The 24,054-nt window shown below is 38.1% G+C and overlaps 1 protein-coding gene and 1 long non-coding RNA gene across 2 annotated transcripts; both read left to right on the top strand.

The window, feature by feature from the left end:
• The first annotated feature begins 285 nt into the window (after positions 1-285).
• Positions 286-16,821, top strand: LOC123879864. The gene is made up of 3 exons (XR_006799076.1): positions 286-384; positions 3,407-3,410; positions 16,811-16,821. It is a non-coding gene; the product is annotated as an uncharacterized LOC123879864 (long non-coding RNA).
• Positions 16,822-20,608: 3,787 nt separating this feature from the next.
• Positions 20,609-21,514, top strand: LOC123879801. Its single transcript, XM_045927695.1, has one exon. It carries the CDS (start codon positions 20,609-20,611, stop codon positions 21,512-21,514), a length of 906 nt encoding a protein of 301 aa, XP_045783651.1.
• The last annotated feature ends 2,540 nt before the right edge of the window (positions 21,515-24,054 follow it).

Below are 24,054 nucleotides of genomic sequence, written 5' to 3' on the forward strand. Positions count from 1 at the left end.
GGCTAATTAAGCTATAAAAAACCGGCCAAGTGCGTGCCAAACACGCCTACTGAGGGTTCTGTAGTTTGGAAAGAAACATATAAGTAGTTCATCGTCATCATGATCAACTCATCACCGGCTCACTACAGAGAACGGGTTTCAGAGTGAGAAAGGTTTTGGCCAAGTGCAGACTTCACATACCTTTGAGAACATTATGAAGAACTCTCAGGCATGCAGGTTTCCTCGCTATGTTTTCCTTCACTGTTACAGCATAGTGATATATTTTAAATAGGTACTCACAACGCACATCACTCCGAAAAGTTAGAGGTGCGTGCCCGGGATCGAACCCCCGACCCCCAATTAGGAGGCAGACGTTCTAAATAGGATATCACAGCTTATATTATAGTTGTTTCAGTTTTAAATGTACTAGCTGACGCCCGCGACTTCGTCCCGCGGTTTTCCGGGATAAAAAGTAGCTTATGTGCTAATCCAGGATATTGTCTATCTCCATTTCAAATTTCAGCCAAATCCGTCCAGTGGTTTTTGTGTGAAGGGGTAACAAACATACACACACACATACTTTCGCCTTAATAATATTAGTGTGATATCAAAAATAACTTTCTTTTAGTTGGGTTGCAAAACTTCAAATTTCTAATTGCTGATTTCTAAATCTGTGGCACTAAGGACTTTGTTTTACTTTGTCTGTAAAATTACGCCTATGAACTTGTAAATGTTTAAGATTTGTCTTTTTGTAAATTTCAGAGATGAAAGGGGAAACGAGGATTTTTTCACATTTTTCATCGTAAGTGTAAAAATAAAGGGCTATTTTAAGGTGTGCAAAATGAAGCCCTTTCTTATGATATCCCACTTGATCCAGTAAGCCAACGTTAATAATTCGTTCTCTCTGTGGCCTGGGGGTCACACTGCCAACTTCCAAGCTGCTGCCCATATCCAATCCAATAATTTTTTTGACCTGATCTGGGATTTGAACGCAGGACAGCTGCATAAGCCGGCCAGTAGCACACAGTTCACGAGAGCTATCCAGCTTGGAATAAAATATATTCAAAAGTACACGCGAGTATCCACCTGTACCTACTGGCAGACGTCAAAGAGACTACAAAAACCTAAGACCATGGAATTTGAAAGTACTAATTCTTAGATATACCTACTATAGGTACTAGTAATTATTCTATGCCTAAGACAAAAACGACAAATTGATGGAAGCTGTGCAGCTTAGCAAAGAGTTTTAAATTATTATAATAATAATTGTTAAATAAAATTATAATAATATTAAAAAAGTTTTAATAAAAAGGGAAACAGCGACAAATAAGGTACAGTTATCAAATTGTATAATAATATATCCCTTAAGGGGATTAACTTATACCAACAAAGTCATATAAGTATTCGTTCGTTCGTTAGTATGAATTGCCCGCAATTTTCCTCTTGGCAATAAAATTTTTCCTTTTAGAATCAACATAATAAAAGATCATGCACTTGTTTTACTAACCGTACGTGCGTAAAACTTGAGTTGCTAGATTTTCTTACATTGTTACAAATTTTCAAAAAAACATCTAACTTTTAATCTTATAATAACTAAAATAAATTGAATATTCTCTAATTGCGAGTTTTCTAACCTTAACCCTTACGTCGTTTTACCATGAAACAAGACTTAAGGTCATAGCTCATTAGTCCCATGCAGCACCTGACCAGCACCGCCTCGCCTCGAGTGGTTATAGTATTATTTTTATGGAGTACAATGGGCATACTCTCACTACAACAACTACGGAGCGCCTCGCCCGCTAGCTAACCAGGCGTGCACGGCGAGTGGATCACACGATGACCACCCGTTGATCGCACGCTTGCCTTGCGTTGCCCACGCACGGGTTTTGAATAAATCGCGTGCTGTCTGCGAGTGGTTTACGCGCGAGGACGATACATCGATGGTGCACCGCTCCCTCTCCCTACATTCCTAGCCTTTTTTTAAAACGTTTTGGTTGTATCATTTTGTTTTTAAAATGAATAAAGAAAAGCTTAAAGAAGATAACTTATAGAATTATCGAAAGTTTGTAGACTACGCGATGTCCACTCGTTGACCACGCGACGTTCACTCTTTGACCACGCGAGCTTCATTAGTAACATCGCGGCGTCCATCCGTGGATCAGTCGTCTACAACGAGTGGACGTCGAACGACAAGGTGGTGCTGCTCGGGTGCCGGGTGGTTCTAATGAGCTATGACCTTGAAATATCTAAAATCATTATTCTTTTGAGAGGCTTCGCTTCAAAACGCTGGCAGGTCCTAAGCTAGTTGAAGTTTCAATTCGCTCATGCCTCATGTCCTTAAAGTTCCTAGACACTAGATAAGGTCTCTACGTAGTTTTATAAGCGAAAAGGGAAATTATGATCTTTGTGCTACCGTTCAGGGACCCTAAAGGGGTTTGAAACTTTAAATCTATAAAACTCCGTTGGGGTTACTCAGTGAGAAGTTTCTCTTTAAAACAGACTTAAAACTGTCTTACTATCAACTATCAACTTGAGGCGTACATGCAGAGCAGACACCCGAGGATTTGAGTACTGCCATATAGCGAATCTCACTAAACCCAAATCTGTCCAATATCGAGTAAAGGTAATCAAGGCAACATCTTTTTCGCGGTTTCCTAGTTCTAGGACCAGGCCTAGCAAAATTAGAGACTAAAAACCAGCAAATTTCGAAATGCAAGAGTCGACGAAACGTAGGCAAACTATGAACTAAGTACGAGTAGAGTGAGGGATCTTTCGGGTTGATCCTGAATCGACATCTGTCAAAATTTTTAGATATTTGATATTTATAAGCTTTTCCTTTTTTCCTTTTGAGGTGTGGAACCCTAAAATTATTGTTTGAGAAAATTCGCGAACCAGTAGTAGGATCACGCTGCGTCTCTTCTTTGTCTCAGGACAGCAGCACATTGATGTCCTACTCTGTGCCAGCAGTGGCTGTCGCGTGGCAATCGGGACTAGGTACGTTACTAAGGTTTCTCATAGATTCGAGTTTATGTCGAGATATTGTTTTTATTAAAAAAAAGTGCCTAGTTTTTTGAAACAAGTGTAGTCGATCGTATTGCTTAAGGCGATTTCCTCTGCCACGACTCTACAACCTCTTATAAATTTCACCGTGTGCAAGTGTTTTGTGGCCCGGTGTTCTGCAGTAGAAAACCGCAATCATTCTTTAGATAGAATAGCGTCTGATTGTACGAATACAGAGACACTCAATAATATTAGGAAGTAAGCGAGCAATTTAACTTAACATGGAAAGCGCTTTATCCGTCCCACTCTAACAAAAGTTAAGTTTCTTATGCCTGTCCTTTTTCCCCATTGGCGTAGAAATGCATTTTAAGCGGTAGCAGATTTCGACCACTAGCACCCACAATTCAGTTTAAAATTACGAGAACAGTCAGGTTCGAAATTATTATGCCCGTTTTGGCCCGATGCAGACGTATTTTGTACCAATTCTAGATAGGTTTGAGTACCTACATAGGTACACTATGTAAAATCATTTTAGGCTACGCTTTTCATTATTTACAAAAAAAAAACGTTATGCTGTGATGTTATATCCCTTTCATGTAATTATTCCTCTTTTACGTTTAATATAGGTTAATTTTAAGTGATCTTAAAAAAACATAGTAAATCATTATGCAAATCGGGTGCCATTGTACACTTTTTAACCCCCGACCAAAAAAGAGGGGTGTTATAAGTTTGAGGTGTGTATCTGTGTATCTGGGGTATTATAAGTGTGTATTATAAGTGTATATTAAGTGTGTCGGGTGTATTATAAATTTTTAATTTACACTTGTTGATTGTACTTATTAGAACTATCAAAGCTGTTAAGGCAACTCCATTCCCAAGCTATTTTACCATTTATAAATAAATACTAACATTCTAATAGGATTTGTGAATAAGTTTACGTTTTATGAAAACTTTTGAACTTGTTGAGAGACACCTCCAATGTCTTCTGGTTGCTTATTAGTTATTATAAAAACGTACAAAAAGGCCAATAAATGAATAACTTAGCTTAGAATTAGGTATTACAAGTTTTTCTTGTTTCTAGTTCTATCTCAATTCATCGCTAGCTAAATTTTTTGGAAATCTAGGCAAATGTGGAGCTGAATGGTTCCAGAACCAGTTTATACCAACGGCGACGTATTTTGTTCTGCCCTTAATCGACACTAACAGGCGAGTCGCGTGCTCAAACGGCAGGAAGTAAAAAAGTGACGATTAGGTTTTCTAAGCCACTTTCCGCCAATAATGGTGACGACAAGCGTTAAATGAACGGCACTCTAATTAGTAGCTGTTAAACATAAAGTTTTTGCGTTAAGTTCTATCTTTGTTCCAAGAAAAAAAATATCAAGATATACCTAGTTTATGTGTAATTATAATATTATGTAAAAAAAACCTTTTTAACCCCCGGCCCAAAAAGAGGGGTGTTATAAGTTCAGATTCCAGATTTCTGTTAATATATTCGGTTTCAAAGTTACGCGGTCTTAAAAATTTACATACAAATCTTTGAGCCCCTGTAATTTTAAAACTACATATTTTTAGAAAAATCTAAAACACCACAGACACAGATATTATTAGTTTCTAGAATATGTCTGCAAAATTTCATGGACTTTGGTTGCTTGATATTCAAATGAAATTGGAACTACGATTGTATGAAGCGAGTGACGGAGAGAGCCCTGTTAAAATATCACACAGATGAAGTCGCGGGCATCATCTAGTATGAAAGTATGAATTTAAATTATAATCTAACCTATATTATATGATTTTATCGAGATCGTAACTCAATATAATTGAAAAATAGCACCGGGCTAGTACTTACTGAAAAACTTTCTGTATCAGATTCGAAGAAATTCTCTTCGAAGAAAAAATATTTTAAAAGCATAACTTTCGTAAGATCTGTAGAAAAATTAGGGTAGACTTAAGAGGGCTCTCTCCGTCACTCGTTTCATACCATTTCATACAATTGTAGTTCCAATTTCATTTGAATACTAAGCAACCAAAGTCCGTGAAATTTTGCAGACATATTCTAGAAACTAATATCTATGTCTGTGGTTTTCCAGATTTCTGTTAAAATATTCGGTTTCAAAGTTACGCGGTCTTAAAATTTTCATACAAATCTTTGAGCCCCTGTAATTTTAAAACTACATATTTTTAGAAAAATCTAAAACACCACAGACAGTTTCTAGAATATGTCTGCAAAATTTCATGGACTTTAGTTGCTTAATATTCAAATGAAATTGGAACTACGATTGTATGAAGCGAGTGACGGAGAGAGCCCTGTTAAAATATCACACAGATGAAGTCGCGGGCATCATCTAGTATGAAAGTATGAATTTAAATTATAATCTAACCTATATTATATGATTTTATCGAGATCGTAACTCAATATAATTGAAAAATAGCACCGGGCTAGTACTTACTGAAAAACTTTCTGTATCAGATTCGAAGAAATTCTCTTCGAAGAAAAAATATTTTAAAAGCATAACTTTCGTAAGATCTGTAGAAAAATTAGGGTAGACTTAAGAGGGCTCTCTCCGTCACTCGTTTCATACCATTTCATACAATTGTAGTTCCAATTTCATTTGAATACTAAGCAACCAAAGTCCGTGAAATTTTGCAGACATATTCTAGAAACTAATATCTATGTCTGTGGTTTTCCAGATTTCTGTTAAAATATTCGGTTTCAAAGTTACGCGGTCTTAAAATTTTCATACAAATCTTTGAGCCCCTGTAATTTTAAAACTACATATTTTTAGAAAAATCTAAAACACCACAGACAGTTTCTAGAATATGTCTGCAAAATTTCATGGACTTTGGTTGCTTGATATTCAAATGAAATTGGAACTACGATTGTATGAAGCGAGTGACGGAGAGAGCCCTGTTAAAATATCACACAGATGAAGTCGCGGGCATCATCTAGTATGAAAGTATGAATTTAAATTATAATCTAACCTATATTATATGATTTTATCGAGATCGTAACTCAATATAATTGAAAAATAGCACCGGGCTAGTACTTACTGAAAAACTTTCTGTATCAGATTCGAAGAAATTCTCTTCGAAGAAAAAATATTTTAAAAGCATAACTTTCGTAAGATCTGTAGAAAAATTAGGGTAGACTTAAGAGGGCTCTCTCCGTCACTCGTTTCATACCATTTCATACAATTGTAGTTCCAATTTCATTTGAATACTAAGCAACCAAAGTCCGTGAAATTTTGCAGACATATTCTAGAAACTAATATCTATGTCTGTGGTTTTCCAGATTTCTGTTAAAATATTCGGTTTCAAAGTTACGCGGTCTTAAAATTTTCATACAAATCTTTGAGCCCCTGTAATTTTAAAACTACATATTTTTAGAAAAATCTAAAACACCACAGACAGTTTCTAGAATATGTCTGCAAAATTTCATGGACTTTAGTTGCTTAATATTCAAATGAAATTGGAACTACGATTCTATGGAGTAAGTGACGGCGAGAGCCCTGTTAATGGGGTTCCTTTTTAGGAACCCCATTAAGTTAGTTACAATTCACAGAAGTCGGCAGAAATGGTTTGAATTATTTTGTATATAGTACAAGTACAAGTATTACAAGGTGAATTCAAAGAGAGAAGTTAAAAAAAAAATCTTTGAAAGTTGTGCTTTAGGTACTACAACCATAGAGCCGGCTCGTCCGCAAACATTAAGGGCATCATTTCAGTATGCATTTACGCTGTTATGGCTATCGATATTATTTTCGATGAAATTCATTAAAACCGGAAACTGTTTATAACATCTGCGACAGTAAGTACTTACTTCATATTTAATATTATTTATGTTCCCAGTGGTAAATATTTTTCATATACACCGCGAGTGGAACGCAACTGGAAATTAAGTAATAAACGCTCTTACAGACGAACTGCAACATTGCTGTACTCTATCCGCAGAAACAGTATAGGGCTCTCTCTGTTACGTAATACCATACAAATGACAGAGACAAAAATCTCAGTGGGCGTTAACAATTTTGGGTCACCAACCAATCACAAATATGTTTTCAAAAAACATTTGAAATTCATTCCGACACCATAGTTTCGTTTTCGAAGACAGTCGCGCGTACAAAACGCGGCGCATAGGCAACAACCAATAGCGGACAACGCACGCCATGATTGGCTGAGATATTTTACGCCATTCAAAAATAAGATTTCTGCGCAGGTACATCGGTGTAGCTCATATAAAAGCGGTATTCGTCTATAAAGCGCTTAATGTAAACACGTGTGATTTCAGGCAATTTTTGTCTGATTGTTCTGCTTTTATGCACAATCGAATAAACCTTCACAGATTTTATGTGACCATTTACGTAATTTACCAACGGAATTTACGCTGCCATGCAGCGTACGGCTGGTGTAATTAATTTCGATATTTTATGGCGGTATGTTGTGTATTTCGGACATCGGGATGTACCTACTGAAAATATTTTTTTATAGCATATAGACCGACAGACAGCCGGACGAACGGACGGACTGACGGCCGGACAGAAGGACGGACGGACGGACGGACGGACAGGCGGACAGACTTATAGTCAACTCATGGAGTAGAGTACGAATAATTTTTTTATTTATTTTTTATCTTAAAAAATAAGAAATGGAACGCCGTCAAAGTTGTCAGTTTTAGACCATTTTTGTGATTATCTCAAAAACCAAATTAGTTAGGAATATGATTCTGGTACGAAGGATGTAGCAAGTTAATAACGGACACCGCCATCTATAGTGTGATTTAGTAAACATATTATTGATTTTGTTCACAAAACTCAACAAACAACTACTACTCACAAAATAAAATCATTTTAATTTCATTTCTTAAAAACATTTTCATTTATAATGTACGCGTACAAAGTCGCAGTTTTCGGATTTTTTCTTTACTTATTTATGCTTTAAGACATTGCTACCTACTAAATACCATGATTCTAGGTTAGTGGGAAGTATCCTATAGGTGTTTATTCCGTTGTCTTGAGAGACACGACAGACAGACAGACGACAAACAAATAACGAAGTGATACTATCAGGGTTTCCTTTTGCGATACTGTATAAAGAAAATTTTATTGTGTTAGTAAAGTATAATATTATGTCGTGGACCGTGGTGTCTTCTCGACAAACTAAAGTCTATCGGGGTGCGGGCCTCGAGGCCGAGCCTCCTTGCCCGGGTGTTTCCTCACAGGTTCTTGCTACCTGGATTATTAATTTCAGCCCTTTCTAATGGGCTGAGGCCGCGCCTGAATTCGACGTCGGCCTTGAGGCATCTGGATTCTCTCTTGGTAGGTTTGGCGATTGAAGTGCCATATCCGGTGGGTGGGTTATCGTATCCAGTGGCTGGGGTTTCATGTCCGATGCGTCTTCGTCTTCGTCGCCACCGACGCCTACGTTGGGAGCTTTGGGAGATACAAAGCGTACCGTACCATCGTATAACACTACGTACTTTTGATTTCCTTTATTTTGATGGCCACCTTGGCAAAGTGGTAAGCCTGTGGGCTTATTAGTGGGAGGTTCCAGGTTCCCGACAGAGTCTGGAATTTTATAATGTCTAAATTTCTGGTTTCGGTCTGATGGGAGGCTTCGGCCATGGCTAATTACCACTCTACCGGCAAAGCTGTGCCGCCAAGCGTATAGCGTTCCGGAACGATGCCGTGTAGAAACCAAAGGGTTTAATAAAAATTGCCATACCCCTTCCAGGTTAGCTCGATTGCATCTTAGATTGCATCATCACTTACCACTAGGTGAGATTGCAGTCAAGGGCTAACTTGTATCTGAGTAAAAAAAATATTTGGGTTTATGTTTCACGGTTTATTGCAATGTTCTAGCTCGGAAAAGAAATATTTTATACACCAAAAATATGTGAGAAACCATAAAAGAGCGAGGCCACAGTTTTTGGATTACTGCCTTCACTTATGCTATGCCCTAGTGCAAATTGACAGAGTTAACTTGAGATAACTCTCAAGAATGCAGGTTCCCTCACGATTTATCCTTCTTTATAGCAAGTGATACCTAGTTGCTTAAAACGCACATAACTCCGAAAAGTTAGAAGTGCGTTCCCGGGATCGAACCCGAAGGCTGACATCTCGACTACTAAACTATCACCGCTGTACGTGATAAAAACCTCATTAAAATCAGCCCAGTGGTTTGATAAAAAAAAACTCAGTTACACATCCACTAAAGGTCATAGCACACATTGAAACTCGGAACGAGGTCGTCACCGTATCAACTCGAGGCGTTCAGTATTCTTTGTATGAAACTTTTTACAGCAACGCACATTAGCCGGAATCGTACCGAAGTCGCCTCGTCTCGGGACAAGCTCACGAACCTCGGTGAGCTGAGTGGTCAAATTGCAGTTCCTGCACTTATGGGTCGTCATCACCGGGCTTGCGTCTCTCCATACCCGAGCACGTCTCTTAGTAGTCCACGCTTGCACCTCTTAGGCTGAAATCTATAAAGCGCACTTTGACTTTGCTCTGACTTAAGATTGAGTTAAAACGAGACAGATTTATGTGAGAGATATAGCTCTGTCTCCTTTTAAAGAGCGCGCTCTATAGATCTCACCCTTACACTCCCGTGGCCTGCCTGCTGTAAGCGCGGCGTCGCCTAGCCATAGCCAAGTCGACGTACCAGAGTTGCTAATGCGCATTTACATTAGGTTGACAACTGGTTGACGGCGAGGCGGAAGGCGATACGCTTGCTCCTTTCCGACTTGATATGTGTGCTGTGACTTTAAAACACAGATGTATTATATGCCGTCTCCGTTCCGTCATGGATAATAATGACGTACTTCAGGTTTTCTGAAAAAGTATTCATGAATAATTACTGAATTTTGTTATAAAATGAGACACCACGCTTAACCGAATAAAACCTAATTGCTACTTGATGGCACAAAGGTATGGCGTCTAATGAGAAAATAATTTTAAATTAAATGAGCTTTTAAGGTCCCGTAGGAAACAAGAAACCCTTAGGGTGCCTGTCCTCTGAAACATCGTTGTGAGATGTGTATAATTGACCAATCAGATTTCCGTCAAAGGAATATAACATTATCACGGCATCTACCAATAATCTGATTGGTCCGCCCAACACATCCAATTACATCATCCGACAGGCAGACAGACAGACAACGAAGTGATCCTATAAGGGTTTCTTTTTTCCTTTTGAGGCACGGATCCCTAAATAACGGAATGAAGCTGAGACCTTCTATTAATATTGGTTCAACAATATCGTCCCTCTGCTTCAACGTGACGAGAGACAAAATAATGACGTCAGATTTGATATATTCGCAGACATATCTGAGCCGGTCGACGTCACATTCATCAAAGCTTATCGGGGAACTGCCGTGGAACCACTTGACTAATAGCGCAGGCTGATTAATTGCTGCTCACGGACCATATGTTGACAATCTATTATATCAATATTGCACACTCGGTCTTATATGTGCAATGCAGAGCATAAATTAGACCTTCACTATCGTTATCAACCAATAGCTGGCTCAGGTCTCCTCTTAGAATGAGTAGAGTCTACCAGTGAGGATTGACAGACTTCCATCCAAATCTGTTAAGGCATTTAAAAGTTATAGTGTATATAATTAACTAACAGGGCTCTCTCCATACAACCGTAGTCCCAATTTCATTTGAAAATTAAGCAACCCAAGTCCATGAAATTTTGCAGACATATTCTAGAAACTAATATCTGTGCCTGTGGTGCTTTAGATTTTTCTAAAAATTTTCATTTCGCTCTTACCTGTTGTTGCAAAGATACTTGAAAAACTTGTTAGCAAACGTCTAAAATCGTTCTTAGAAAAGAACCAAATATTATCTAATAACCAATTCGGATTTCGCGCCAAGAAATCTACGGAAGACGCTGTATTAAAATTAACTTCACTGATCACTCAACACTTAGATCGAAATAAAAAGGCTGTAGGAGTATTTCTGGATTTGCAAAAAGCTTTTGACACAGTTTCCATCCCAATATTATTGGCTCGTCTAGAAAACTGTGGAATAAGAGGATTGGCACAGAAATGGTTTTCCGACTATCTCTCTAATAGAACCCAGCAATTAAGAGTTGAAGGATGCTTAAGTGATACGTATACCAGCTCATACGGAGTCCCTCAAGGTAGCACCTTAGGCCCTACACTTTTCTTAGCTTATATAAACGAACTATGCAAAATACGAATCAATAATGCTGATGTCATAATGTTTGCTGATGACACAGTTCTCTTATTCCACGGTTCCACATGGGATGAGGTTAAAGTAAATGCAGAAATAGGCCTAAGTAAAATAATTTCGTGGTTAGAACATAGTCTTCTTTCTCTTAATACCAACAAAACCAAGTATCTTTGCTTCAGCAAAACCAAAAGTGGACGACCGCCAAATGATTTTAGAATAAGAGCGCATTGTTACCCGTGCAATCAAGATGATGGATTTATGTGTAACTGTGATTCCTTAACGCCAGCGAATACAGTTAAATACCTTGGCGTTACAATAGATGATAATATGACTTGGGTTCCACACATAGCTAACACTAGTATTAGTAGTAGTTAGAAGACTTATTTACATTTTTAAAACCCTACGCGCAGTATGTAGTACGGATATGTTAATCAAGCTTTATAAATCCCTTGGCGAATGTGTCCTCAGCTACTGCATCTGTGCCTGGGGTGGAGCTGCTAAAACGCATAATCTTGAGGTTGAGCGGGCTCAACGCGCCTTGCTTAAAGTCATTAAGTTTTATCCGTTTATCTTTCCAACTACAAGATTATATGAAGATTGCGACGTACTCTCGGTAAGAAAACTCTTTATCTACCAGACTCTGCGCAGATATCACAGTGAAGCGGTTCCACTCCTACCTGCGAGTACAAGGAGAATCGACAGATGCCCTGTACCTGCAGTCAAGAGTAGTTTAGCGCGTAGACAGTACGACTTTCTTGCACCCTTCTTATATAACCTACTAAAAAAAAGAACATTGAAAGATATGACGAATAGAGACTTAAAATGTCAAAACATGGCTGAAGAAATACGACTATGAGAATGTCGAGAAATTATTCTGCAAAAAGGATTAACAAATTAAATAAATATAATTATTATATTTTATATTTCTTTTCACGCGCAAACGCACTCAAACTCGCACACACACACACACACACACACACACATTACACATTCAAACAAACACACACACACACTACACAAATCTCTTAGAATTGTAACTATCTATCTTTAAATATTAAGTATACCTTTAATTACGTGTTTTCAATTTAAACTTAATTTAATTATTATAAGTGGTTATATTATATTGTGCTGTACACTATATTATGGGAAGACACTGCCTCCTGAAACACAGTTTTCACTTCATCAGGAGGCAGGGCCTCACACCAAAGTCTGTAAATAATGTTCTGTTCAGATAATAAAGATTTATTTATTTATTATTTATTTATTTATTTAAAATATGCAGTTTTAAAATTACAGGGACTCCAAGATTTGTATGTGAATTTTTAAGACCGCATAACTTTGAAACCGAATAATTTACCGGAAATCTGGAAAACCACAGGCATAGATATTAGTTCCCGGAACGTTTCTACAAAATTACATTGAGTATGGTTGGTTAGTTTTCCAATGAGAGACGAACTACGTTTGTATGGAGCGATATGGACCTTGAAAACATTACATCCCCGTTTTTATAAAAATCTAGTTCCGTAATAAATTGTGAACTTTTTCAATTGTTGGCAACAACTCGTTCTCACGTTCGGTGTTGCTTGGTGTTGGTGGTTATGCTGTGGTCGTGACGTCAGAGCCCCCTCCATCGAGACGAAAAAAGATGGCGCTAGGGCGAGGACGTGGCGTGGAACGACAAGCTTCAGTTGCTGTTTGCGCTCCAACCGATTCACATTGCATTATACGGGTTGATTTTACTATCTGAGACTTTAATTGTTTACATCAGAAGTGTGTAGTAACTTACGCTTTGAGGAAAAATCGGTCGAAACGCAAGCGTACTTTTCCACCTAGAGGTCTTCAAGTGCCAGGACACCGTCGGCCGCGATGGAAACGTAATAAGGTATCTCGTAAAGATACTGAAACTGTGAGTACTTTGAATAATTATTAAAGATTAAGTGAATATGGTTTAAATTACTAAATCGTATTCTCAAACTTTTGTATAGTCAGGTGAGATAATTCGTTACTAAACTAAGTTGAAGGTATCAGCTAAAAGTCTGGCACGATTTAATATTGCGTACAGTCTATAAGTGGTCCTCGTGGGAATAGTGATAGGTAAACGAAATTGTCTTTTAGTTCCAAATTCAAAGGAATATGTTTTAAAATGGTTAATTTTTAGTTTGTTCGAATTTTATTTTGGAACTAAATGTTAAATTCACGTTTGTCTCAACTTTTTTTCGAACAAAATATTATTTAAATTATAGTGGGTCAATTATTATAGTAGAATCAGTAATATACGTCCTTAGAAGATAATAATTTAAAAACGTGTGACTATTGAGCTTGTTATTTACATAGAAGTTTTTATAATAAAAATATTAAACATGTGGGTAGTATACGTGACGAACAAGTTAAAATGTTATAGTGGTAGTGGTAAAAGTAATCGAAGAATGTCTTAGGTTAGTCAAACTTCACAAGTGAAATGTTAGCTCAGATATAAATCATGATAACCAATCCCGAACTCGTATACTGAAATGAAATGAAATTTATTTATTTGCTGAATATCAGTTGTTGAGTTCAAAATTATAACTAAGCAGCGACCTTCATATTCTACTTCATAAGCATGCAAATATTTAATACTCATCAGGAAGAATCCGTACAAATAATCCTGATGAGACCAAAAAGTGAATTAATTTCTATGGTAACATGTCTCTTAATTAAATGTCAATATTAATATTATAATAATAAGTTATTATATTAATTGTAAGTAAATGTTACATAATATATGGGGTTAAAAAGTGTATATTTTTGATACATGTCACGAGGCGTTTAGAGATACCGGAAGTAGTTGTCCGCGCATATCAAAATCGTCAGTAAAGGGATTTCAGTTTAAAAACATTTATTTATCAATAAAGAGCATAACAGTCCTTTTAAATAGCAGGAATTACAGCTATTTACATTTACAATGGTAGGTACTTACGCACATGATATCAAGTATCCATTTTAGTACTTCATATTATCTACATTGAATAATTGTGTGGGTAAGTAATAACATCCATACGTTTACAAAACTAGTTTTTAGGGAAGTTTTCGTAATTGTTCTTCTTTTAAAGCATAATTGGGAGTGTATATATCCTGTTATTATTTTCCTGATAGGAATACAAGTTTGAAGCGCGTACGAGTGACTTATATTTAGAATTTCGTATCTTTATAGAGGTAATTCTTTATTCTTTCTTTATTTGCATTCATGCCTTACATCATAAATAAAAAAATATCATAATATTACAACATGAAACCCCGTTGGGGCGTTGCAAAGTAAAACATATGTAAATAATCAAAGGTAATATTACAATTCTTATGAAATATGAAATATGAATAGCAAAAATTATGAATTAATTATATGGTCATTAAATAAAAATAAAATAAAAAGGTCACATATAAATAAAGACTATGGGAGTTTTCAAATTATGTCCTATTATAATTAATCAGACTTTTAAAAAAAAAGTACTTACAAATAAAAAGTGGTTAACAAAGTTATTACAATCTTTTTATATCGTATTATCGTATAATTGAGGTATATTCATTCAATAGTTCATGCACACTGTAGTAACATTTTTGGATTAGCCATTTTTTTTAGTTTTGTTTAAATATTGTTTCTTTTGTTTCATCTATTATTATTGCTATACAGGTTATTTAAATCAGTAAATATTTAAAAAAGAGCCTTTGTTGCAGTTTTAAATAAGTACTGTACAGGTTTACCTTAGTGCTACCTAAGTAAATAATTAATTAGATAGATAATAACTTTAAATTATTACAGTAAAGATTATTTACATATGAAGTTTTAGTTTTATTTTTTTATATTCTGCGTGATCATCGACATAAGCATCCCCTTTTCGATATAATATTCAATATACAATAGAATAGAATAGAATAGACTAGACTAGAATAGAATATGATATAATATAAAAGAATAGAATATAATATAATAATTCAAGTAAACTTTTACAAATGCTTTTGAATCGTCAAAATAATTTACCATGCATTACAATATGATGTTTGACTAGAGCGTTATAATATTAGGGCGTACTTTTGGCATACAAGATGAATAATTTTACGTAAGGTTTCTATTTAAAGATAAAGCTGAATTTTTTTGTTGATACAAGGGTTTTTAGCAAAATTACAAAAAGGTAATTAAAAAAAAAATGTGTTAACATTCCTTTTGATTCAATTGCGTTAAGCGAATTTATTTTTAGGTTATAGGTATGTACCTATTGGGTACTAGGGAGTAATAACTTGCTTGGACGGAATGTAACAGAGTGATCCGATTTGGTTTATCCCCGAGAAAAGTAATGTAATAGTAGTAGACTCGTATACACATTGACCTCTGAAAGCATTTTAGCTATTTTTTTGTACATCCAAACAGAGAACCGTTTTGTATACATGTACAAGTCAATTAGATTGAACTAGAACGAAGGTAAAAGGATTGTACATTATATTTTAATAAAATAGACACAGACAGACTAGTAACGATGAAAGTAATATTTCTCTTCAGAGTTAGAACTAGTGCCTGTAGTTAGTCTGTTCAATTCAAAAGTTTTGTTGCATTTGTTGGGTACCTGCTTCAAAAACAAATAATAATTACGGATTGTGGTGTGTATAATATGATAATGAAGCTTTATTTAGTTTGTAAAGTTATAGTATATCATTAATAATGCAAATTAGAATAATATTTAAAAAAATAACTATGATTTATGTTGGTAGTTAATACCTAATATTACAAATTTGGGTAAAAGCTTCACATTTGCGTTGAACAAAGAAATATTCTTGTCCGGATAGCTAAGTGGGTATTATTAACTTGAGAAATTTTCATTAAAAAGATTACAATAAGAGGGTAGACAAATGCAACATTTTTATGCTCTCAGCTGCAATTCTGTGCTATAATCAGGACGGGCCGAAAATAATAAAGAGTGACAGTAAGAGTATATTGTGCGAATAGAAATATTAAATAGCATACAGTGGCAGTAGATGAATTCCCTGCGCGAATGGACAGATGAATGAGTTAAAAAGAAAGTCTTGGTTTTGGCAGTGGCATGCATCGGTGTCGCTCATAATCCATGACTCTCTGTTTATCATTTTTAATTAGCCTAATAATTATTTGAGATAGCGTAATTTAATATTTGCATATATGGAATATGAAATACCAATTATTATTATTGTTTGATACTAGAGTAATTCATGAATTAAAATAGTTTGTGGGTTATAAGATTATATTTGGTGACCAACCCTTGTAATTAATAATGCAGTGAACTAGTGAAATCATTAATATAAGTGCAGTTAAGATATTGATTAGTTTAAAAAGTGATAGTTTTAGTATGATAATAATTATTTAAAGTTAACTTTGATAGCACCAGCTTTACAATCAAATGATCCGTTTATAATAATAAAGCATTGATAGTTAAAATAAAATGGATGAGATCAAATATGATTCTTATGAGATCAAATCACTTGTATTATGGTGAACTAGGCACCGGTGATCCATTGCGTGGATGCGCGGTAGATAAAGATAGTGTGGTGATTGCATACGTGGATGAATAGTGTCGGAGCACTGTGTGGGTGCACGATGCTATGGCATTGAGTATGTGTTCAGAATTTAGTAAAGAATTTTGATCTGATTTTAATCGTGAGTGCTAATGCATTGCTTCTTTAAAGAATATTCATGGAGTATTAAAAACCGTGTTGGCAAGGCTACCCTGTGTATTATGTTGAGTAATCTATTTAAAATTAAGTATGTATAGCAACATAATTGATACAGCGAGCCGTGATAAAATTTTGGAAGATTAATTAGTTGGAATATTGCACCATGGATATAAGATATCACACTGGGATACGAAGCTTGAACTTTGATAAAATATTCGAAAGATAATTGGGAATATTGTACCATGAATATAAAATATCACATTGGAATACGATGCTTAAACTTGAAGGCGAACTTGGTACGCTTAAGTGAGTGAAATGCTCTTTAAGTGCAAGTGGTCTTCAAGCGATCTTCTACGATGCTTGACCTTGATGGCGAACTTGGTACGCTTAAGTGAGTGAAATGCTCTTTAAGTGCAAGTGGTCTTCAAGTGGTCTTTTATAATGCTTGGAACTTGAAGGTGAACTTGGTACGCTTAAGTGAGCGAAATGCTCTTTAAGTGCAAGTGGTCTTCAAGTGGTCTTCTATGATGTTTGGAACTTGAAGGTGAACTTGGTACACTTAAGTGAGCGAAATGTTCTTTAAGTGCAAGTGGTCTTCAAGTGGTCTTCACCAACTTGGTACGCTTAAGTGAGCGAAATATTCTTTAAGTGCAAGTGGTCTTGACCAACTTGCTGCATTTAAGTGAGCGAAACGCTCTTTAAGTGCAGTTGGTTTTCAACTACGACAAATCTGGTCCCCTAAGTGTGGCAAAGTCCCTTTAGATGCGGTTGTTTGTTCTTTAAATTGAAAGCTGTTGTTGTGATGAGTGATAACGAATGGACAATATTCCTGGATCTTACGAGTACATAGTGGAGGTATCTTGTTAAGTTGCGAGCTATCGTATGATTGTTAAGTGATAAGTGACAATGAATGGGCAATATTCCTTAGGAAGTTAGGAAGGATCCTTACAAGTAGGTAATGTGAATCAGGTGTTAACGGTTGTTTATTTTGCAGTAATTTTATCCCGACTCGTGGGGTGCCCGGGGCGGGCACCATGCAGCATGGCCGTGTTGGCAACAACTCGTTCTCACGTTCGGTGTTGCTTGGTGTTGGTGGTTATGCTGTGGTCGTGACGTCAGAGCCCCCTCCATCGAGACGAAAAAAGATGGCGCTAGGGCGAGGACGTGGCGTGGAACGACAAGCTTCAGTTGCTGTTTGCGCTCCAACCGATTCACATTGCATTATACGGGTTGATTTTACTATCTGAGACTTTAATTGTTTACACAATACATGTTATCTTATCTCTTGTGTCTTTATTAAAAAGCAGGAGGGAAAATATCACGTTTTATTCAAAAACATAATAGGTACTGCAGTGCGTAAAAAGAGGAAAAATGTTAGCATGCATTTTTAAGATCGTTTACTAGGTATCAGTTCAAGGCTGGAACGTTATTTTATAAAACTTTATTCAAATATACATCTCGTGCAAGGGTAATCATAATCATAACCGTTTGTTTTGCGTGTGCATGCATATCATTTGCATTGATCTTAAAGATTAGGTAAAATCGCATATCCCGCCAAGCATGGCGTGCGAAATTTATTAAATGAATCTAATCCAGCACCTCATCTCACATACAAAATTGCATTATTTACAAATCGTCATTAAGTGATCACCTATCGTGTCAAGCATGGCATAGTCTATATTATGGTATACGCGCATAATCTGACCCGCTTTGCCAACAGTCGCTGACATGAACCATATTAGTTTTAAATCAAAGATAATATTGTAACCTTTCAGTATCACACTATCACACTGATCACACTAATATTATAAAGGCAAAAGTTTGTGTTTGTGTGTATGTGTGTGAATGTATGTTTGTTACTCCTTCACGCAAAAACCACTGGACGGATTTGGCTATAATTCGGAATGGAGATAGATAATATCCTGGATTAGCACAAAGACTACTTTTTATCCCGGAAAACCAAAGAGTTCCCCCGAGATTTCGAAAAACCTTAATCCACGCGGACGAAGTCGTGGGCGTCAGCTAGTAGTATAATATAAATATTTGATTCAAAATCGATGGGAGGGAAAACCAATATCAATATCATCAACTACCACTACTGAGAACAGGTCTAGACCCTCTCCGAAGTCAAATTCAAATTCAAAATATTTTTATTCAATTAGACCTTTACAAGTTCTTTTGATTGGTAAAAAGCATCTACCACTGGTTCGGAATGCCTCGGAGAGACTAAGAAGAACTCGTCCATAGTCCATCACGCTAGCAAAGTGCGGATTGGCAGACTTCATACACCATTAAAAAAATAGCGGAGAACTCTGGTATGCATGTTTTTTCACCCTTCTCAAAAGCGAATGACGTATAAAAGCCTAATACGCATACAGTACATAACTAACTCAAAAAGTTAGAGGTGCGTGCCCAAGATCAAATCCCTAACCTACCGGATAGGATCAGACTATCATGGCTCTGTGTTTAGTACTAGCCGATTTAGGTTTTAAAAATCCCGGGGAAACTTTTTGATTTTCCGGGAAAAGTTAGCCTAAGACACTCTCCAGGTCACCCATGCAAAAATCACGTCACTTTTGCTCCGTTTCGACGTAATTGAAGAACAAACCAACAAACAAACACACTTTCGCATAATATGGGTCTATCTATTTATGGTAGTAAGTAATTTAGTATGTTTATAAAATGACTAGCTAATGCCCACGACTTCGTTCGTATATCCCGTGGTGCCTCATTGATTTTCTGGAATAAAAAGTAGCCTATGTGTTAATCCAGGGTATAATCTATCTCCATTTTAAATTCCAGCCTAATCCGTCCATCAGTAGTTTGTGTGAAAGAGTAACAAACATGATATATACATACACACAAACTTTCGCCTTTATAATATTAGTGTGATGCATAGAGCTTTAGAGTTTGTGGTAAGCAGGAACGGCTTGATACAAAGTCTACACACTTGAAATGAAAAATACAATTCTATAATGGAAATAGTATGACACTCTTATTACATACTACATAGAGTTGAAAATTCAATAAAATGTTACGACTTTGTTCAGTTATGCAGGACATGAGCACAGCTGACGCTTGCTTTATCCATAGTTTTATTGTATCACTATAAATCCGAAAGATTGTCCGTATGTTGACTCTTCACGGCTCAATCGCTAAACGCTAATCGCCGAGTATCCTCTAGTTATTTATATAATACACGTTATGTACACAAGAGTAGAGTAAGTAGAGCCTTGATTGCTCAACGGTTGAGGAGCGGACTGAATTCCGAAAGGTCATCGGTTCAAACCCCACCGAAAGGGGAGTATTGGTTATGATTAGCATGGCTGATATTCTTTAAAAAAAAAACAATATGGTAGCCCTATTTTTCTATGATTTTATGTCACCATAGCTATATTTTACATATCGCCTATTAATTCAGGACCTAACTATGGGGACCTTCACCACATCACACATATTATTTTACACACACGTTCCATTCAGATCACATTCACTCATATATTTCATTTTAATCATAATTTATATATTTTATCGACAATCTTGTCGATATCGGCAAGCGTCGACCATGCGCCCTCACTATAGGCTGCGCAGGCGCATAGAAAATAATGTAACTCGGCGCGCGGCCACTGCAATCTGCATTGACCTAATTCAGTCGAACCTGGCATCCGACGCGAAGTGCATGTCGCCTTCCGGCCGATACCACGCGGTCGTGACAATACGGTAACCGCGCGCCATAACTGGTGACCTCGCGAACAATGGCTGCGCCGAAGGCCACATTGGACAGTAGCAGTGGATCCGAGGATACTGTGAAATCTGAAGGAGGAGAGGAGCATATAACAATACGCAAAAAACGTGCTCACCGCGTGGTTGCTTCGCCGTCGGAATACATAAAAATCCGGATACCACCTTTCTGGCCGGAAGATCCGGAACTATGGTTCGCCCAAATAGAAGGCCAGTTTGAGATTGCAGGAGTGGTGTCTGAAAACACCAAGTTCTTCTACATCACAAGCAGCCTAAGCAACCAGTATTCCAAGGAAGTCAAAGACATAATTACTTCACCGCCGGAATCCAACCGATACACCAAATTAAAAGAGGAGTTGATAAAGCGGCTGTCAGCATCCCGTGATAGGAAGATCCAACAACTCCTCAAACATGAGGAGCTGGGCAACCGGAAGCCATCCCAGTTTTTACGCCACTTGATAGGCTTAGCAGGATCTTCGGTGCCCGAGGACTTCATCAAAAGCATCTGGTGCAGCAGACTGCCCGCCAGCATCCAGACGCTGATAGCATCACAGCCAGCAGGATCTCTCGAGGACCTGGCGGACTTGGCTGACCGCGTATGTGATATCGTCTCGCCAGTACCGCAGGTTTCCACTTCCAGCGCTGCTCCAACAACTTCTGTCCACAGCGTCGAGTCCATGGCATTGGAGATAGCCGAACTGAAGGAAGCAGTCAAAAACTTGACCATGCAGCTGAATAGACGAGATAGACAGCCCCGACGAAGACAAACTGAGCGTTCCACCAGTCGTCGGCGCAACCGCTCTCAATCAAGCTACAGGAAGTACCCAGCTTGTTGGTACCATGCCAAGTTCGGGTCGAATGCGACAAAATGTGTCAAGCCCTGCAACTTCGCCTCGGAAAACCAACAGAGCGGTCGGTAATGGCGGCCGACGACTGCTCACCTACATCACCGGGCCGCCTGTTCATCACCGATTGCAATTCAAAAATCGATTTTTTAGTGGATACAGGTAGTGATGTGTGCGTTTTCCCGCGGAGTGTGTTTTGTGACCGTCGAGCTAAGACGAAGTTTCAACTCACCGCGGCAAACGGTAGTGTAATAGAAACCTACGGGTATGTACATTTAAATCTAAATTTTAATTTGCGCCGGAACTTTACTTGGAGTTTTATCGTAGCCGATGTAACTAGAGCCATTATTGGCGTAGACTTTTTGTGTTATTATAATCTTATTGTTGATGTTAAAAATAAGCGTTTAATCGATAACACAACATCATTGTCAACTATTGTTTTTGTAGATAAGAACGTTACTAATATTAATTCTGTAAAAATTCCGTCTGGCAACACACAATATCATTCCATTCTATCTAAATATCCGGAAATAACACGACCGGCCGGCGCACCTACTATCAAGGTACACAACACACAACACTACATACGCACTACACCTGGCCCCCCGGTATCATGTTCCCCTCGCAGGTTAGCCCCGGACAGATTAAAGATCGCGAAGCAGGAATTCGAGCAAATGCTGAGCAACGGGACGGCACGACCTTCCGAGAGCCCCTGGTCATCTCCCCTGCACCTTGCCGCCAAGAAAGACAACGGCTGGCGGCCATGCGGGGACTACAGGCAGCTCAACGCGCGTACCATCCCAGACAAGTACCCGATCAAACACATCCATGACTTCGCTCATAGTATATCTGGATGCAAGGTATTTTCTACTATTGACTTAGTTAAGGCTTATAATCAGATACCAGTGTTTGAAGAGGACATACCGAAAACGGCGATCACAACCCCTTTTGGGCTGTACGAATTCCCCTTCATGACTTTCGGACTCCGAAACGCAGGTCAAACCTTTCAAAGATTCGTAGACGAAATGACCAGAGGGCTTAATTTCTGCTATTGTTATCTAGACGATTTTTTAGTATTTTCTAGGGACGCCACAGAACACGAAAATCATCTAGAACTACTCTTCGAAAGAATGAAAAAATATGGTGTCTTAGTAAACACTTCTAAGTGTGTTTTTGGCGCGTCAGAAGTGCAATTTTTAGGATACCATATTTCGGCTGCAGGTACTAAGCCACTCGAGTCCAAAGTCCAAGCTATTAAGGATTTTCCGAAACCAAAGACGATTAAGTCACTTAGGCGATTTTTAGGCATGATTAATTTTTATCGGCGATTCATACCTAATGCCGCAAAAATTCAAGCCCCATTAAATGCCCTACTCTCTGGTTCAGTTAAACCCTCACATCCGGTGGACTTGACAGGTGACGCCCTAATAGCTTTTGAGGAATCCAAGGACAGTCTTTGTAATGCTGCCTTATTAGCACACCCCGACTGCGAAGCCAAACTCGCTCTTGTCACAGACGCATCTGACTTGGCATTGGGTGCCGTGCTACAGCAATATAAGGACAACGCCTGGCAGCCCCTAGCTTTTTTTTCACGGAAGCTTAGCCCTTCACAGCAAAAGTACTCGCCCTATGACCGCGAGCTACTCGCTATATATGAGGGAATAAAATATTTCCGTCATATGCTCGAGGCTAGGCACTTCATAGTCTATACCGACCATAAACCTTTGTGTTATGCATTCCACACACGGAAGAATAACTGTTCACCGCGTCAGTATAGACACCTGGATTTTATATCCCAATTCACGAGCGACATTCGTCACATATCCGGCAAGGACAACGTTGTCGCAGACACTTTGTCCCGTGTAGATGGTATACAGAATCCAGTTGATCTCGAAGTGCTAGCCAAAGCACAATCGGAAGATACCGAGCTTTTGCAATTACTGAATGACGAGTCCTCGCTTCGTTTCGCCAAAAGCAAGGAACCCGGAAGCGATGTCGAATTGTATTGCGACGTAAGCACTGGGACACCCAGACCTTTCGTTCCCATGTGCTTACGTAAGCAAGTGTTCGACAGCCTTCACGGTTTAAGTCATCCTGGCGCAAACGCTACCGCTAAACTAATTGCACAGCGATTCGTTTGGCCAGCCATCAGGAAAGACTGCCGAGAATGGTCGCGCACATGTCTGTCTTGCCAGCGCTCCAAGGTTCACCGTCATGTGTCTGCACCTTTAGGCACATTCGAATTACCTCGAACCAGGTTTTCTTTCGTACATATCGACCTCATCGGCCCACTTCCCTATTCGAACGGTTTCCGTTACTGCTTAACAGCAGTGGACCGCTTTACAAGATGGCCAGAAGTCATTCCTATAGTGGATATCACTGCCGAAACGGTGGCAAAGGCATTGTTGTCAGGCTGGATCGCTAGATATGGCAGCCCATCCTTCATTGTGACGGATAGGGGTGGCCAATTCCAATCAGAATTATTCAGCTACTTGTCCAAGATAGCTGGATTCAAGCACCGTCAAACCACGGCTTATCACCCCGCCTGCAACGGCCTTGTAGAAAGATTCCATCGGCAACTAAAAACCGCTATTACATGCCATGCCGATAGCAAC

Source organism: Maniola jurtina, chromosome W (assembly GCF_905333055.1).
Source record: "Maniola jurtina chromosome W, ilManJurt1.1, whole genome shotgun sequence".
Lineage (NCBI taxonomy): Eukaryota > Metazoa > Arthropoda > Insecta > Lepidoptera > Nymphalidae > Maniola > Maniola jurtina.